The sequence below is a fragment of the Fukomys damarensis genome, unplaced genomic scaffold, assembly GCF_012274545.1.
Source record: "Fukomys damarensis isolate Sample0158 unplaced genomic scaffold, DMR_v1.0_HiC HiC_scaffold_36, whole genome shotgun sequence".
Classification (NCBI taxonomy): Eukaryota; Metazoa; Chordata; class Mammalia; order Rodentia; family Bathyergidae; genus Fukomys; species Fukomys damarensis.
The window spans coordinates 16,716,666-16,735,930 of NW_022900948.1; the positions used below are offsets into that span (position 1 = coordinate 16,716,666).

Below are 19,265 nucleotides of genomic sequence, written 5' to 3' on the forward strand. Positions count from 1 at the left end.
TTTCAAAGCCAAGTACAGACCCATGATTCCAAATCCCTCATTTGCTTCCGTGGAAAGAAAACTGTTTCCATTGAAAGATCCGGGACTATGAAGCGAAGTTTGAACCCCCAATATCCCAAACTTCCCTTTACTTGATTACTATCAGAACAGCCAGAGAGCTACAGAAACCACAGTGTAGAGAATTCTTGACAGCCTGTGGGGGCCAGTCTTCCACCATTTCTGTAAGTGCACGCTACACACATGGCTTCTGTGGGTAACAGGATGGTACATGGTTCCCTTTCTTGTTACCACCTGCCTGGGAAGCAAACAGGGAGACTTCAGGGTGTGGAGGTAACCTGGAATGCCGCCGTGGTGGCTCCTGTGGCTTCTCTGGCTGTTCAATATCCAGTAACCCTGAGTGTTGTTCACCATCTTTCTCTACATCAAGACTTTGGGAATGGTCAGGTGGAGGCATATACAGGGTGTCCCAGTACAGAAGGAAAGCTTGGAAAAAATAACCCTTCACCTATGGTAACAGGATACCATTATCAGTACCTCCCATTATCAGTACATACTGAGTTTACTTTTGGATAAAGGCATCTTTAATTATTTCCCTTAAAAGAAAAAAAAAAAAAACCCCATATGTGTGAATGTGCACATGCGGACCTGTCAGTTCTTGATCTAAAAGCAGCACTTGACAAGGTTCATCAAAAGTTCCTCCTTGAAATATTTTCTTCATTTGGTTTCCAAGACATCAAACTCATATGATTTTTCTTCCTATCCATCTCTGGGTTTCTGCAGGTCTCCTTTGATCTCTTTCCTGAAGTCTTCCTGGATTCCAAACACTGGTGTGCTCTTGGGTTAGTCTTTGGTTCCCTCCACTGCTCCATCTCTATGTCCTCCCTGGATGCCCTCACCCAGGGCTTTTGAGGTCACCTGTGTGTTGACCCATCTAAGCTCCTATCGCCACCCTACATCTCTCTATGAGCTCCAGACCTATGTGCCCAACCCCCACTTCCCATCACCACTAGTTGCGTAGGTGCTCAGAAAAGGTTATTTTCCTTTTTTTCCCCAAGAATACAAAACATATTTTACAAACCTTTCTAACATACTTGGCAGGTTTATCCACACCTGCTGTATCTGAAATACAGAAACAGCCAATCTTTCCATCAGCTTGAAAAGCAAAGGCAGAGCTGAAATGCCACTGAGCACAGGGCCTCATCCTGGGACACCTGACAGTCCTTGCTGTGGTCTGGAGCATTATGCCTGGGGACCTCTCCCTTCTTCATATTCTCCCCACATAAGGATGGCTCATATTCGTTCTGCCCATGGGAGCTCTCTTTCCTATCCCTGCCTGCATGGAATGCTCTCTCCTAATAACCCCTACCTTTCTGGTTACCACTTTTGATTCTCCTTCCTGGCTCTTCCTCAGGTGCCCATCACCCTCAGTGCTTTCCAGGTCTCCAGTCAGGATTTCCTGGCTCCTCACTGGACCTGCTATCACTGGGTCTATGCAGATGTTCTCATGACTCCCATCCTCATTGTGCTAACTTCTTCCTCACAAATCTCTCTCTATGGACAAATTACTCTCTTGTGCTCTAGGACCCTGCATCCTATCTTCGGGGCCCATTAACTCTGAAGGCCCCAAGGCGGCTCTAATTTATGGCCCAAAATGAGCCCCCTACATTCCCTCCCAAATCCACTTCCCATTCTGTTTCCTGCCTTGGTGAAGAGGTCACCATCTACCACCCAGGCAGAAATCCGGGCATGGCCTTGCTACCTTCTTTTCTTCACCACTTAGTATCAATGAATCATCAGTTTTGTCACATCTGCTTCCTAAATACCCATCAAAAACATCCACGTCTCTCTGTCTGCACTCCCACTGCTCTGTTTTAGGCCATCATCAGCCCCTGCCTGAATTATTGCAAAACATCCAGCCATCTCTGGGCCTCCAGCCTCACCCTTCCATCTGTTCTCACCCTGCAGCCAGGGAAAACATGAGCATGTCACTCCTGTGATTAAATCTCTTTAATTTTGAAGTTTAAACTCCTCTGCTTAGCACACAGGGCCCCTAGCAATCTGGGCTCTGCCTTTGCCATCATTTATCTTCTCATCACCTCCCCAAAGGTACCCTCCACTTTGGTCACTGGAACTATTGTTGGCTTATTATAGTGTTGGTTTTAAAACTTTTTAAGAAAACAAAATATGCCTGTATGTTTAATAATGAGAAACTAGATGCTTTCTCTCTAAGATTGGGGAAAAAAGCAAAGATGTCCTGTCCCACCACTCCTATTTAGCATTGTAGTGGAAGTCTTTGCTAATACAGTAAGTCAAGAAAGGGAAATGAAGGGTGTACAGATTCAGAAGGAAGAAATGTAACTGTGTTTATTTGCAGACGGCATTACTGACTATACAAAAAGCCCCAAAGAATGCAAAAACTCCTGGAATTCAGCAATGTTGCAGGATTTTCTATATACTGGAAATGAGCAATTGGAATTTGAAATTAAACTATATTTATTATCCACATAAAATGCAATAGATATAAATCTAACAAACTATGTGCAACTTCTATATGAGGAAATCTAGAAAACTGAAGAAAGAAAATCTAAAAAGATCTAAATAAATGAAGATATATTCCATGTTCCTGGATAGAAAGACTCCATATTGTAAATATACCAGTGTTTCCTAACTTGATCTACAGATATAATGGGATACCAATACATGCCCCCAATAAACCGATTGTAAAGTTTACACAGATGTAAGAAGGAGAGGAGGCAATATAGCATTGAAGACCAAAGTTGAAGAACGGATACTCTCTGACTTCAAGACTTTTTATAAAGCTATAGAAATTAAAATGGTGTGGTATTAGTAAAAGAGTAGACAGTATATAATATAAGAGACTAGAGCCCAGAAATGGATCCACACAATTAAAGTCAACTGATCTATAATAAAGATGCAAAGGCAACCCAATGGAGAAAGGACAAGGTTTTCACCAAATGGTGGTGGAACAACTGGGTACCCATAAGGCACAAAAATGAATCTAGACACAGACCTTCTATTTTTTCACAACTGAAAATGGACTATTTATTTAAATGTAAAGTGTCAAACCACAAAATTCCTAGGCGACTAGAAGATAACAGGAGAAAATCTAGTGACTTTGGATTTGACAATGAGTTTTTCGTTTGTTGTAGTACTGGGGATCTAACCTAAGACCTTGTGTGTTTTAGGCAAGTGCTCTACCAGTGAGCTACTTCCCTGGCTCAGCAAAGATCTATGAAAGAGAATGTTAAACTTTATTAAAATTAAAAAATTAAGCTCTGCAAAAGAGAATACTGAGAGAATGAAAAGACAAACTACAGAGTGAAATATTTGCAAAACATATCTGATAAAGGGCTTGTGTCCAAAATATACAAAGAACTCCTAAAATGTACAAAAAGGAAACAAATACTCTAATTTAAAAGTGGGCAAAGGATCTGAAAAGATACTTCATTAAAAACTACATAGATGTGGCAAATAAGCATATGAAAAATGCTCAACATCACATATCATTGAGAGACTGCAAGTTAAAACAACAAGGTGATCCTAGTGCACATTTATTAGAATGGCCCAGATCCAAACATCAACAACACCAATTACTGACAAGGAGATGGAGCAACGGGAACTCCCAGTCATTGCCAGTGGAAATGCAAAATGGCACAGCCACTTTGGAAGACAGTTTGTCAGTTTCTTAGAAAACCAAACAGACTCATTCTTATATAATCAAGCACTTACTTCCTTAGGAATTTATTCCAATGAATTATATACTTAGGTTTACACAGATGCCAACTCATAAATCCGGGTAGCAGCTTTATTCAAAATTGCCAAAATCTTGAAGCAACTAAGATGCTCTTCAATGGCTGAATGCATTGATCAACAAACTGCAGTACCTCTGTACAAGGACATATTAATCATTATTAAAAAGAAACGAACCATCGAACTATGAAAATACACGGAGGAGCCTTAAACAGACATTATTAAATGAAAGAAGCCAGTCTAAAAAGGCTACATACTGCATGATTCCAATTATATGACCTTCTGGAAAAGGAAAAACTGGATTGGTGGCTGCCTGGGGAAAGGCCCAGGCACACTGAAGACAGTGTGTTTTACACTAGAAAGGTAAGTATATGATGCTATGCACTCGGCAGAGCCCACAGAACTGTACAACACAAACAGCAAATGCTACTGTAAACTACTGATTTAAGAGTAGTATATCAGTGTTAGTTCATTCTTTTAACAAGGGTACCATACATTGCCAAATGTTCATAAGAGGGAAAACTGCGTGTGGGAGGTATCTGGAAACTTAGCATTTATGTTAATTTTTCTATAAACCTAATGCTGCACTACTTTGAGAAATAGCCTATAAGTATAAAATATTTTTAAAATGATGTGCATTATACTTTTGAAGAACAGAGAAAAAAACCATCCCTGTACAATTTGAAGAGTAATCTTTCCAGAGCCTTACAGGCCACAGCTGTATGGTGTCCCTTTGTTGAAAGTGCCTCACTCCATGCATCCATTTTGCGCAGAGGCACATTTGGGACACTCCCAGTTTGGAACTACTTTGAACAGTGCTCCTGTGAACACCCATGCTAGGATCTCCCTCGGCACAACATGAGTGGTTCTCAGGGGATTGCTGGGCAGTGGGCATGTGCACATCAAACTGTTTTCCAAGTGACTGTGCCAGCGCACCAGCTTCTTGACCACACATAGTCTTCCACTGCCCCGAGTCCTCCCAGGATAGGCAAGCTGCTCTCCAAATGCTCCTTCCCAGCCTGAATACCCCGCACACCTCCTTTACCTGGTACACCTCTTTAGCTGTCAGGTGAGAAGCCTTCCCTGACCCGAGGAGGCCAGACTGGGGGCTCCCTTTGGGCTCCCCAGGGTCTTGAACTCTCCCCAGCACGCTATCTTGTGTGGGGTGTGACTTAGCCATGAATGTCCGTTTCCTCTATTGCTCTGAAAGTGCCTGAGGTCAGGGCCACATTTCATCCACTATGGTTGATCTGCAGTCCAGCACAAGCCTGATGCATAGAGGGCTCTCACTATGTGTTAGCTAACTGCCTGGCTTCATGAGGGCGAGGCTGGAGTCAGCCTGGGGCTCACAGGGAGGCTAGGGCTGGGCTAGGAGTGGTCAAGAGAAGCCATAATGGGAGGCTTGGTAGTCACACAGAGGCCATGGGGTCAGGCTTAGGAGCGACAGCCAAATGTCAGTCTGTTTTGAGGGGTTCTGTGTGCAGCCCTGAAAGGGAGAGGAGGTGGAGAAAGCAGAACTCAGGTCCTTTCTCACTGAACTTCTCTGAGCCTCAGTTTCCTCATGCATAAAATGAAGAAAACAACAACTTCTACCTCACAGTGTTGTTATAAAGGTTAAATGCGATGAGTTAGTACTTGCAAAACATGTAGAAGAGTTCCTGGGACATGACAAGTGCTGTATCAATATTAAATACATAGATATGGATGAGGATGTAGAGTTGGGCTGCCTTTTGCTGACTCCAGGGATTTTCCTTCCTGTGTTTAGCCCTGGAGGTCAATCCCTTCAGTGGGTCCCTCCTGTCATTCTTGAGCTCTTTGTCCTGCCTATTGATTTACCTTTAACCGTGATCAGACGCTATGTGATCTGAAGTAATAGTGCTGATTGGTCCTCATATTTAGTTCACTCCCCACTATTCTAGGCTGCCAAGTGCCAAGATCAAGGGCCAAGGCAGCCATGATCCCCTGTGTCCCTGTGGAATGTGGAGGGCCAGTGGGCATGGGGCAGGGCTGTGCTTGGAAGCCTCAGGAAGCTGGGGAAGGAAGCAAGCAGTGCAGGCACCCTGGTGGGGCCCATGAACTAGGAGACACATCTCCACAGCAGGGAATCCTGCTGCTGAAGCTCAAGCCAACTCCTTGGTTGAGAAGGTTCCAGAGGGGGCATGGCACCAATGAAAGCTTGGAAAGTCTAACACAGAGCAAGGGCCATGCTTGGAATCCTAGGGTGTTCAGAGAGGCCACCGGAAATCAGGGTGTCTGGGGAATATGGGGGGTGCAGACCACAAAGATCTCTGATACCTTCCCTCAAGCCCAGACTTTCTCCCCAGCTGAAGGCCCTGGGAAAAATGGTCCCACGAAGGAGACCATAGGACACCTCCTCTCCTAGGCACATTGTTTACCCATTGGACTGCACCCAACAGAGAAGGATCTGTGAGAAACCAGTGGACAGTTTGGCATTGTTCGGTGGAAAAACATCAGTAAATCAGCAGGGTTGTGGGTAGACACATCAAAGGGTTCTGCTACCATAGCAACAGAGCAACAGGCCAACCCTAAAATAAGAGTAGGAAAAGAGGAGCCAGCCAGAAAAGGTTCAGAGAGAAATCTCAGCAGATACCAGAGGAAAACACAGAGGCACTCAGCACCGGTCAGGACCATCCCCTTTCCCAGACTCAGTTCCCTCATCCTTGCAGAAAGACATTCCATGGTACCTCAGGGCTCCTCAGTTTGAGAACCATTGTCTTGAAAGGTCTGGAGTGTGTTCAGGCTTTATGCACAGAGCCATTGATAGCAGCAGTAAGAACTACAGGACGGAAGGAAGAGAGGTAAAACCCATTTCCTCAGTCCCTTGGGGCTGGCCAAGGGACCTACTTCATAAAACTGTTGTGAAGAGTAATTAACACATAGTGCCAGCTATCATTGTCATTATCATCTCCGTTATCATCATCATCATCACTATCATGTCTCATCTGCATGGCCATCATCACTATAACCATCATCATCATCATCGCCACCACCACTTTTCTGGCTGTTGTCACTTTCACCCAGACTCTCTAGCTCAGGGGCCCAGCTGGTTAATGACAGCTCTTCCTCGTGTTGACAGCTGTCTGCGATTCTAAATCCTGGCGGTGGGCAGAGACTTCTCCTGGGATTGCTTGGGCACTGATGTGCTCTTTTGCTAACTGCATGATGAATGGTGGGAGACCAGATGCCACCTCCTCTCTGGAAAATCTGAATGAACTCAGCCCCTGCACCCTTGACCCACGAGCACAGCCAGCCTCAGGTCCATCTTTGAAGTTCCAGCTGGGCCTGTCTGGAGCCCCGCTTCCTACCAGGATGTACACAGGAGGAAGTGGCAAGATGGAGGGGGCCCAGTCCTGAATCGGTTCCTTAAATGGCAATCTCTGCGCAACTCCTTACTGGGGTACTGTCTGTCTTAAATTAGATGAAGTTGGGTAATTTTTTTATTTGTCTGAAAATCTTGTATAGAAAGATAAAACTCAGGTATTCAATGAATACATTTATGGTTTAAGAATACGTACTAAATTCCTCTAAAAGGTTTCCCTAATAATCCAGAGGGAAATGGAGATCCTCTTTCTCTTTTTCTTTGTCTTTCTTTCTTTCTTTCTTTCTTTCTTTCTTTCTTTCTTTCTTTCTTTCTTTCTTTCTTTCTTTCTCTCTTTTCCTTTCTTTCTCTTTCTTTCTTTCCTTCCTTCCTTCCTTCCTTCTTTCTTTCTTTCCTCCCCCTCCCTCTTTCTTTTTGAGACAGGGTCTCCCCACACTGGCCTTGAGCTCACTATGTATCCCAGACTGGCCTTGAACTCGAAGCAATCCTCTGGCCTCAGCCACCCCAGTGCTGGGATTACAGTAATGCAGCACCATGCCCAGCCCTCACTGTCCTCTTAGAATTTGCTAATCTGAATGGAAAAAATACTAAGCAGCACACCCAGTACAGCCTTCACTGTCCCATAAAGGCATGAGCAGCTAGCTATTCCAGGAGAAAGCCAGCGAAGTCTGGGTTTCTAAATGTCAGCCTTCTGCAACCTGGAATATTCTGGAAAGACCAGTGTGAACACAGGGCAGGGCTGAATGCAAGACTTTTAAACAAAGTTCTTTATCTTAACAACACATGCATGAAAAGAAGTATATTGCTTATTAAGTTGACTGTCATATCGTAACCAGAAGGAGCTGTCTGAATGCTTATTCCATAGGAGCACTGTTTATGAGACTTTCCTTAATGGCAGGCTACAAATGCAGTGAAACTTCTCTTATGAAGGACCATTTAAATGGGGACTTCTGCAGTGTATGAGAGTATACTTTTAAGCAGCCCAACACCTCTTAACTCTGTATATATTGATATTAAATTATTTCACAATGCCTTGTATTTGTCCTTCCTGAAGTGATAAAAGTCCAGACAGAAGCGGTTGCAATTTAAGGAGGTGTTCCCAAGAGGAAATGGTGCAGTCTGGCATTGCACAACCTCCCTGTTCCGTCTGAAGCTGTGCTCATCCTGCAAGCCTGTCTCCTGCTCGCCGGCCCCTTACCTCCATGCTGTACCTCTCCACCGTCCTTCGCAGAGGGTCCACAGCTTGCCAGCAGATCAGGATGCATAGGTCAATCAGTAGCATGCCCCCCACGATCACGAGAAGCTTCTGGTCCTTGATGATCTGCAAAGGGGACAGGCAGATGTGAGAGAGTGTCCCAGCCTGGAACTGAGGGGCTGGGACAGAGTAGTGACCAAATCACAGGTCCCCAGCATAAGACTCCTCACCACTCATGGATAAACTAACTCAGGCTCCTCTGTTTGACATTTGAGGCCTTTTGCAAGCTTGGCCCACCCACTTCCTAAACACACAGGTGCACTCTGTTGACGTGTGGCCACTGCTAGTCACTGGATGAGCTGTGATTTTTTAAACCTTCAAGTCTTTGTAGTTGCTGGGCCTTTGGTTTGGAACACCCCATTCTTTCTGCCTGGCAAACTTTTAATTATCCTTAAAACTCCAGATCAATTGTCACCACTCCTGGAGAACCTCTTTTGACTTCCCCAGAAGAACTGATTATTTCCAGAGCACTCTGTTCATATACTTAATTGTTAGGAGAAACTAGTAGCAGCAACAATGAGAACTACAGCTAATGCTGAATGAACAATTACTCTGTGCCTGTCCCTAGGATGATAGTTTCACATGCATTATCTCATATAAGGGAGGGTCCTATTAGCATTCCCATTTTGCAGATGAAGAAACTTGAGGCCTATGTGTGGGCTCTCATCAGATTTGAACCAAATTCCTCCTTACCCTAGAGTTCATGGCCTCAAATACCTGCAGCACTGGCTAGGGATTGTGTTATGTTCCATATCCATCTGCCCTTCTCAGTGGACTGGGAAACTCCAGACAGAAGGAAGCCAGTATTTCATTTGTGGATCCTCAGGATCTACCAGGGTTGGCATGTAGTAAGAATTTAAAATTTTGATGAGTTGAGATGAAGGTATATAAAAAGAAGAAACAGAACCCCCTCCCAGCCTTCTTTGCAACCTGGGATACTTGTAGGATGTTGTTAGAGTCCTAACCCACTTTACATCCGCTGATAGGAAGGGGCCTGGGGACAAACATCGTCAGCCCCAGAGCTCACCTGGATTTTATTCATTGCAAGTTTATGTTCTCTCACCTCCAACTACCACACAGATAAAAGTGAATGTGATGAAGTTGTTCTGGAAAATACTCATGGAAAAATAAACAAAACTGAAACAGAAGCATAACAAATATTACCCAGTCTGGCTCTTTGCGAGTAAGGCCATTTTAAAAGGAGAAACAGAAACTCAAAAGGCCTCTCTTTGGCTGGATATGAAGAGAACAAAAAGAAAGTGTTGCTGAGTTACTGCCCAAAAGATCAAATCTACTAAAACCACTTTACCTGGGGACAGGGCACTGGCAAAAGCCTACATTTAAATCCTTAAGAAGGATCGAGTGAACCACTGATGCTTTATCGAAACCTGGCTTAACCTTTCTCTCCCCAGGGAAACAGAAAACTTGTCAAGGGCCTTCAGAAACAGAGGCAAAAGGGAGAAATGCCCAAGGAGTTTGGGATTCCAACGACGGTAGAAGCCTCTGTACTTGATGCTGGACCCAGGGGTGTTTGAGCCCCCAGGCATTTGTCTACGCTGTGTGCAACCCTGGAGATCCTCCCAGCCTTCCTGCTGTTACGCTCTTACCCTGACTTCAAAAATAAGCCCAGTTTCTCCTTCGTGAACCTGGGCATGCCCTGAACGGGCACAGCCAATCTTAGAAGATGATCACCAAGATTTTTCTCTTGTATGTGATAAAATGCGGTAAGAAGTTTGAAGTAGCATGAGGCAGAGGAATTCAGAAGGACTTAGAATTACGTGGATTTGGGTTAGAATCCTGGCTCCATTTCTTGTTACTTTTGCGATCATGGGCAAATCACTTCCTCTCTTTCTCAGTCTGCATTTCTCCTTCGTAGTATGGCCAGGTGGAGGCGGGAGTTATTCTCTAATGGTATAGAGGAAAGAACACAGGTTTTGGAGTTGAAAAGACTTCACTCTAATCCCATTTCTTGCCAAATATGCTCCTTGGCGAGTTGCTCAACTTTGCTGAGCCTCAGTTTCCTCCTTGATAAATTGAAGCTATTAATCTCCAAGTCTCACAGTTAGCTTTAGAATAAAAAGAGATACTACACTGAAAAAAACTAGTACAGGGTTTGGCACAGAGAAGATGCTCAATAAATGGTAACTACTGAGCTTGGGTTTTGACCATTAGAAATTCTGTTTAATGTGTAGGACAGTGACACCTAGGGGCAAGGGCTGCACCTCAGCTCTACTCGACATAGTATTACTATCAACACAAGGATCCATAGTGGGAAAGTCCTGAGAGTAAGAAAGAGAACATGTCTAATTTTCTTTTGATGCCATTTCCAAAACCCGGCATTTGACTAGTGTTTGTGACTGAATGGACTTTGGCTAAGTAATTATGAACCACAGTTTATTTACTAGTTGCAGAACTATTTATCAAGAACCTACGTAGAGTCAGGTTCTGTTCTAGACACTGGGGATATAGAAGTGGACAAAAACATAAACACTATCTTTGTGGAGCATGCATTGTAGCGGGCAAGACTAGGTGGTGCAAAATTACACCATCAAGGAGAGGTGACTTACAACAAATTTAAAGCATGGAAATGAGGAAGGGAGAGGAAAAACAACACCATCCTGATCATATAGATCTGAACCCCAGATCTGGCATTGGGCAAGGCCACACCTCAAGTCTCACTATAACTTTACCATTTCTGTCTTTCCTTTTCAGGTTACTCCTCAAAAGTTGCCCTGACTTCTCCTTGGGTTATGTCCCCATTCACTGATGTCATCACATACAGGCCTGTCCTGAGCTGGGCAACTTTCAGTGCTGTACTCTCTATCATTAGAGATGGGAGTGAAGGCACCCAAGCATGATCACCTGGTCCTGGAGTCAGATCTGAATTTGACAAGAACTAACTGTGTGGCCTTGAGCAAATCCTCCGACTCCACTGAGACAGTTTCCTTATCTATAAAATGGAGAAATACCCATATAAGCCACCTTAGGTGACCAGAGCCTGGGATATAACAACTGTTCAGAAAAAGCCAGCTAAGTGACAGAAATGACATTTCTAAATGTCACCTCCCATCGTTGTTGAGAGCAGAGATTAAGAAACTACAGGTTTTGCTCACTGCCTGTGTTTGTAAATAAAGATTTATGGAAACACAGCCACACCCGCTCATTTACATATTTGTCCATGGGTGTTGTCATTCTATAAAGCAGAGATGATTAGTTGCGAGAGAGAGAGAGAGAGAGAGAGAGAGAGAGGGAGAGAGGGAGAGGGAGAGAAACAGACAGACACAGAAACAGAGACACAGACACAGAGACACACAGGCAGAGAGAAGAGATAGATGGGAGTTGGGAGATAGAGGGAGAGAGGGAGAGAGGGAGAGTAGATCCTGAAAAATCTCATGTATTTAGTACATGGCTCTTTACAGAAGAAACTCAACTGACCTCTTGTTTAGAAAAAAAAAAAGTGCATTTCTTTAGTTCTTTGAAAAACTTCAGGTATTTGACTGGTCCAGATCAAATAGTTCTTATAGGGCCAGCTCACTGCGCCTTCAGTGTGGATCGTGCCCCTGGCTGTATCACCCATTGCCCTGCCTTCCTGCCGTTACCCAGACAGCTGATGCTTCAAGGTGGCAGGTAAAGCCCTCCCCTGGTCTTTCCTTAGGCTCAGCCCAGGTGAGGTTCTGTGTCACTGTCTCCACTGGTACCAAGTGCTATTTGTCCTCAGAAATATCTGCCCCCAGAACAGAAGGTCTCGTCTGTGAGTTACTACTTCATCTCAACAGTTCAATTTGATCCTAGTGAGAGGCAGAATAAAGACTGTAATAAGCTTCTCATTTAAGATTTTATGATTGGTCTTTAGAAAAAATAGTAACGTGCCATAAAAATGTTGAATTTGGGGAGCATTAGCTTGCCATGTGTCAATATTTTCTTTAATAGCCTTCTTTTCCTCTAATGTCTTTAAAAATGTGACCATATGGGGTGATGCTTGTGTATATGTGTTTGGAGAAGGCCTGTCATTGTGAGTGGAGAGCCAAGGGGGTGAAGACTAAGGAAAAAGAGAAAAGATAACAAGACTGTAATAAAAAGGTACAGGATTGCATTTATAAATTTATGCCAAGCTAACATATGTATCATTAAAAAATTAAAAGGTCGACTAAAAAAATGTTCAAAGTTATTTAAAAGAAATCTAATAAAATAAGTCAGCCACACAAGGAGAGACACTGTATGATTTAATTTATGTGAGGTTCCCAGAGGAGGCAGATTCAGAGACAGAAAGTAGAAAGTAGTAGTAGCCAGACTGGGGAGGGGAAATGGGGAGTGAGCAGTTTTTAGTTATTCCAGGAGCAGGCTAAAGGAGGGTAAGGCAGAGAAGGGGAATTTCTACTTTACATGAGTGAATCAAATATGTAGTCAGGGACCAGATTATTTTGCAAAGGTTAAGGCAGCTACAGTCCAAAATGCAACTGCATCCACAGATTTTAGGTTTTTATTTAACCAAATTTGTCTTTTGTTATTGTTTTGTTTTACTGGCTTGTTGAATTGTAGTAAAATATGTGTAACATGTACCATTTTTAACTACTTTTAAATATTTCAGGGGCATGTCCTGAGCTGAGGTGAAGGTGACCTTGGTGACTGGAGCCATCTGATGTCAGCACCCTCTGAGGTGTGGGGCCAGGCAGGGGCGGTGGCTGTCCACTGCTCTGTATGAAGTTAATGTTCTCATGACCATTCTGTCCCTGATGTCACCCTCACCATCCTTGATGTCATTTTCCTCACTGGTTCTGATGCCCTCCTCCCCATCACAGTGGGCCTCTGGATCCCTGTCACTAATTACTGTCCTCTGGTGTCACTATCTTTCACCTTCAGTCTGACCTCATACCCCACAAGGGCCTGACATTTCACCCCCCACCACAGGCTGACATCATCAGGCAAAAGAAACACAAGAAAAGAATTAAACAAATAACAAAAAGGGGGAGTAAAAAAAGTAGAAAACAGTAAAAGTAATAAAGATAGTTTAAAAGTTAAACCAAAGAGAAAAAAAATTGTGTGTGTGTGTGTTTTGTGTGTGTGTGTGTGTGTGTGTGTGTTCTTGTTTGTCAGAAAAGCCCAGTCCTCAGGCCCCCTGGGCCCACCACAAATTCGTGCAGCCCCTCAGGGTACAAGAGTCCTCACAGTGCTCAGGTGGTGCGGTAGGAAAGGAGAGGAACCCTGGTCTCTGGAGCCCACGTCCCATCACTGTTCACGCAGAACCGCAGACACTGAACCCCTTTAAGTTCCCCAATGTGTTTCGTTGACGGTTGCCAGACAATGGAGTGTTCTTGTTCAGTGATCACATGAGTCATGGAACGCAAAGCACAGTTCTTTATTACAGATGACAACTTGGATGAATCACATAGTAACACAAAGGAATCCACGCCGGGATGCTTCCACATCGGGATGGAGCTGTCTCAAGTGGCAGAGCGTGTCTCTACCCAGAGCTGCCGAGCAGGAGGGCCCATGCCTCTCACACTCTGGCTGGCTTCACCATTGCCCACAAGGATGCTAGATCCTGGCTATTGGGCTGAGGGGGGCCCCAACACCTTGCATTTCTAAGACCCTCCCACCCCCGGGGGCGCGGCAGCCATCCTGCTCTAGGTGGGGTCTTTCATACAGATGCTATAGCAGTACAGTGGCCCCTTCCTTTCCACCCCAGCTACATCTGCATTTCCACCAACCACACACAGTTTACTACATAGTTAGGCCCATGACAGTTGCATCCGTCCTAAACATGTACAGACTGCTTTGTTTTGGTAATGATTCCCTAACCAATACTATAATAGTATAGTTCAACAACTATTTACATAGTGTTTACATTGCATTAGGCGTTGTACGTAATTTAAAGATGATTTAAAGTATATGGGAGTGTGTGTGTAGGTTCTACTCAAAGGTTATATTATTTTACATATGGGACTTAAACAGCAGTGGATTTTGGTATGGGAGAAGGTATGAAACCAGTCTCTAGAGGATACCCAAGGTCATCTATATCACCTGGGAAAGTCTAAAATCTACTGATGCCCAGCTATGGCGCCAGCACTGCAGAGATCAGGGTTCAACTGTCCTGGGCTGGGCTACTTCTTAAGAGTTTTTCAATGTTCCCACAAGAATGTGATGTGCAGCCAGGGTGGAGAACAGCAGGGAGATCAGGCTGCTCTCTCGTGCCTGTGAGTGCTACTGGTCCTGAGAGCAGCAGAGAGCACAAGGAGTGGGAGCCTGGTCCGGGGTGGTGGGCAGAGAAGGCAGGGTCTGCCCCGCCTCATCAGAGAGGCCAGAGGGCCGCAGCTGACCAGAGGGCCCCAGAAGTCCTGGCAGTAGAGAGGGGAGTGGTGGGCCTTGGGGGTGAGAGGTTCCCCTGGCACTAGGCAGGAGGCACAGAATCAGAGCTGGGAAGATGGTGCTCTTGCAATATGTCCCCATTCTTCAGATAAGGGAAGAGAGGCCCAAAAGATGAAGAGATGTGTCTGAGGTCACACGGCAAGTCAGTGGCAGAGCAGGCCTATTTTGCCTGCTGGCCCTACTGCCTGGGTAGGCTTGCTGTCTGCCAGGGGTCTCAGGGAACAGATGGCAGAATGTGAGTTCCCAAGAACAATGGGCTTCTTCCCTCTTTGGCCACCATGAGATCTTTCTCCCACCGTCCTATTCTTCATGATGTTTGAACTCCTCAGAGTTGGACCTTACGTGGTGACAGGGACATAAAACTTCACATGTCAGCTTGGTGTCAGGTTTGCTGGTCAGGGGAGGAATTTAATGGGCTTATGGACTTCCAGGTGTGCTTTGTGGGTCCCCCATAATTGGGGCTTTCTCTCCCACACTGCCCTTGACAGGGGTGAATAGTGTTCCACTGGACCATGTGTTGTGTGTCCCCCCAGCCAGGCTTAGACAGGCCACACAGTGCTCCCTGGCCTGCAGTCCACAGCTGGTGCCCAGCAAACTGCCATGTCCTCTCCACTGCCACAAGCTCAAGGACGGCAGACTGATGGCACTGCAGTGGGACCCTACCTTTTTTTCCTGGTACCAGGGACTGAACTCAGGACCTCGCACTTGCAAAGCTGGTGCAGTGCCACAAAGCTAAATCCCTGGCCCTGGACCCCACTTCTGTTCTGTCTTCTGAGCACCTGAGGTTGGTGGGGCCTCCCATGGGTCTGAGCTGGGGGAGGCCAGAGTGTTCAGTGTAAAGTTTTGGATACCAGGGAGTGCTTACTAACCACAGCACCTTCCAGGTAATGAGGCTTGCTCTACATTTTGTCTAGGGGCCAGGGAAGAACTAGGACCACTGCAAGAGTTTAAGAGACCAAGTTCTATATTTCTATATCCTAACGGTCATGCTCTGTCACCATCAGGGCTATACTCACCTACAAAGGTGGCAAATATTTTCTACCTGCATGAAGGCTGAACTCTCATCCCTTAAGGGTCTCTTTGAAAATAGAATCATTAAAATAGGTCCCAGAGTTGTTTCACTCTCCTCTTTAAAGTGCTCCTCACTGCCCATCTGTTCAATTTCAGATTTGTTAATGTGGCTCCTACCTTCCCCTCCAGCCTGTTCTTGCACTCTGTCCCTGCAAACCCCAGTGCCCCAGCCATACTGAGCTTCTCAGCCCCTTCGATACATCCCTCCTATCCTCAGGCTGATGCACACGAGCTTTGCAGAATCCCTATCCTCTTTTCCTGACCAACTCCCACTCACCCTCCACGTTCCTTAATAGGTGGCACATCGTACATGCAGCCCTCCCTGAGTGCCTTGTGCCCCAGAAACCCTCACCAGTCCTTTCTTCAAATGTTGAAGATGCACTCGGTAGGTATCTAATGCTTATGTATTAAATAACTGCAGTGTGCACAGTGCCAACACCCTGAAACAGAGGGAGAATAATTACCTTCTTCTTCATTTTTACATTTTTGAAGATGGCGTGGACCCTCCATGTCTTTGCAAACATTGCCCCAAAGGCAGTTGTGTAGCCCACAGTAAGAATCCAGGTCCTGACCTAGAGGCCACAAGAAAACAGAGGAATTAACATCCCTTAGGTGGGTGGACCTTATCAGGTGAGATCACCCCAGCAGCAGGACTCTAGATGATGGGGACAGACATTCTGCTCTGTGTGGTATAGACTCCCGCCAGCCTCCTTCAACCACACTTCAGTTTGACAGAAATTTGGTTCTTCCGGCCAATTGTCAAGCCTCCCCCTCTCTCTCCTCTTCTCCTGCTGCCTGGCCCCCTTTCCCCATGGTGAGGCTACTACTGCCCAGTGCAACCTTCAGAGACCGGGTACTCAGCCCCAGGGCCAGCCTGGGTGCCAAGCTCACACTTGGACCTTGGGTGCCTGCTCAGGACTAAGGTCTATCTGGCTCTTACCTGTTCCCCAGGATCAAAGTGCACCTTGTTCTCCAGTCCTGGGATGGCCTTGATACAAGTCTACAATCTGGGTCCCTGCAGGCAGGGACTAGCTCTGTTAGTTACCAGAGGCTTCCAGAATGCAGACGCCCAACACGCACTGTCACTTCTCCCAGACCTCACACTTACCATCTGGGATGGACACCCTCCAACACCTCAGCGACCTGAAGTCCCAATCCCAGCTCCATCCCCTCACAGACTGCTTTTGCTCCTGCCTTCAGACTGCTGGCTCTGTGACTCTGCAGCTCTTCAGAGAGGCATATTTCCCCTTTTCCCAGACTGTCTGTCAAAATGAATTCACTGCTGAATTCTATAAGAACTTCAGAAAGGATCTAATAATGCCAATACTCCTCAAAGTTTTAAGGAAATTGAAAGAGATGGAGTACTCCCAAAGCTATTCCTATAGGACAGCATTACTCTAGTTCCAAAACCAGACAAGGACCCAACTAAAAAATAAAACTACAGGCCAATCTCTTTAATGAACATAGATGCAAAAATTCTCAATAAGGTTTTGGCAAACAGAATGCAGCAAATCATCAAAAAGATCACACATCACAACCAAGTAGGCTTCATCCCAGGGATGCAAGGATGGTTCAACACACACAAATCAATAAATGTAATGTACCACATATACAGAAGTAAAAAAATCATCTGATCATCTCAATAGATGCAGAAGGAGCCTCTGACAAAATCTAACATCCATTCATGGTAAAAATATTGAAACAATAGGTATAGAAGGACCTTGTCTCAATCCGATAAGTGCCATTTATGACAAACTTACTGACAACATCATATTAAATGGGAAGAAGCTGAAAGCTTTCCTTCTAAAGTCAGAAACAAAACAGGATATCCATCATCACTACTCCTGTTCCCAAAACATTAGCCAGAGCAATCATGCAAGAGACAGAAATAAAAGGAATAGAGAAAAAAAATGAGAAGTCAAATTACCATTATTTGCAGATGACATAGACCTTTACAAAGAAAACCTGAAAAATCACACCAAAAGACTCTTAGAATTAAAAACTGAATTCATTAGTACATCAGGGTACAAAAACACAAAAATCAATAGCATTCCCTTTCACCAATAATGAACAGAGAAAGAAATTAGGAAAAGGATGCTATTCACAAGAGCATGAAGAAAAATTAAATACTTAGGAATTAACCTAATCAAGGAAGTGAAAGATTCTACAATGAAAGCTATAATATTCTGAAAAAGGATATTGAAGAGGACATCAGAAAATGGAAAAGTATCCCTTGCTCCTGGATAGGTGAAACCAATATTGTCAAAATGACCATACTTCCAAAACTGATACAGAAATTTAATGCAATCTTAATAAAAACATCAAGGGCATTCTTCACAGATCTAGAGAAAGCAATCCAAAAATTCATATGGAGCAAAAAAAGACTCAGAATAGCAAAAGCAATTTTGGCCAACAAGAGCACAGCAAAAGCATCACAATCCCAGACTTCAAGTTATATTACAAAGATACAGTGATAAAAACAGCATGGTACTGGCATAAAAACAGACATGTGGATCAATAGAATAGAACAGAGGATGCAGAAACAAGCCAAGGTACATTCAGTGTCTTAGTTACTTTTCTTTTGTTGCTGAGACAAGATACCCAACATCCAAAATTAAAGGGGGAAAAGGTTTATTTGGCTTACAGTTCTTAGAGGTTTTAGTCCATAATTGTCTGGATCCAAGGCAGGATGGACAGTAGACAGGCATCACAGAGAAAATAAAGGTGTACAAGGTAACAAAAGCAACAAGGGCATTAACAGCATCTTTCTGCTCCTTTTATCTTATTATTAGACACAAACCAACAACAATCAGGGTGACTTTTGGAGTTATCAGTTGAGCGAGGAAATCACTTTGCAAATGAAGAAACTGAGTCCCAGAGCATTTAACATATTCTCTCAACCCTGTGGGCCCAAGAGCTGAGCTTGGAACTCAGTGCCTTGACCTGGTGCAGCCACTGTCCCATGATGCTCTCCCTCCTCCCAGACTGCTTACCCCAGGCACACCCAGAAGCCAGCCCCTGAAGGAAGAACACAGGGTGAAGTCTGACACTGTCCAGGATCGCAACTCACTTACAAAGCTAATGTGCTGACTCAGCTTTTCAGTGGTCTCCAAGAGTTTTTGATCATGTTCTACTAATAGAAAATCAGTTCTAAGCATTAACTTATAAAAAACATGGACATTTTATAAAGGGTGGAAAAGATGAAGTGATTTGATTATTTTAAAATTATGATATGGCTGTCAAAAATCTCTCATCCATGTCAGTCCAATAAGGTTGGCATTATGAATATGTCCTTTGGCCTATGTTTTCTGTAAAGTGATCATTTTCAGGCCACTTGTGAGGACCAACTTCATTAAGACTCAATCATAGAAATTAGGTGTGTTAAAACTTGGTAATATTCAAAAGAAACCATTAGCAGAACTAAGAGACAATCTACAATGTAGGAAAAAATTTTTACCAGCT

The 19,265-nt window shown here is 44.4% G+C and overlaps 1 protein-coding gene across 1 annotated transcript in view; it reads right to left on the reverse strand.

Annotated features, from left to right (window-relative positions):
* The window catches only part of Gabbr2 (gamma-aminobutyric acid type B receptor subunit 2), a 364,313-nt gene that overhangs the window by 57,472 nt on the left and 287,576 nt on the right, over positions 1-19,265 (reverse strand). Inside the window, exons 12-13 of the mRNA XM_010614387.3 lie at positions 16,268-16,375; positions 8,310-8,432 (exon numbers count right to left, since the gene is read on the reverse strand). Coding sequence (XP_010612689.1) covers positions 8,310-8,432; positions 16,268-16,375 — 231 coding nt within the window. The remainder of the gene's footprint in view (positions 1-8,309; positions 8,433-16,267; positions 16,376-19,265) is intronic.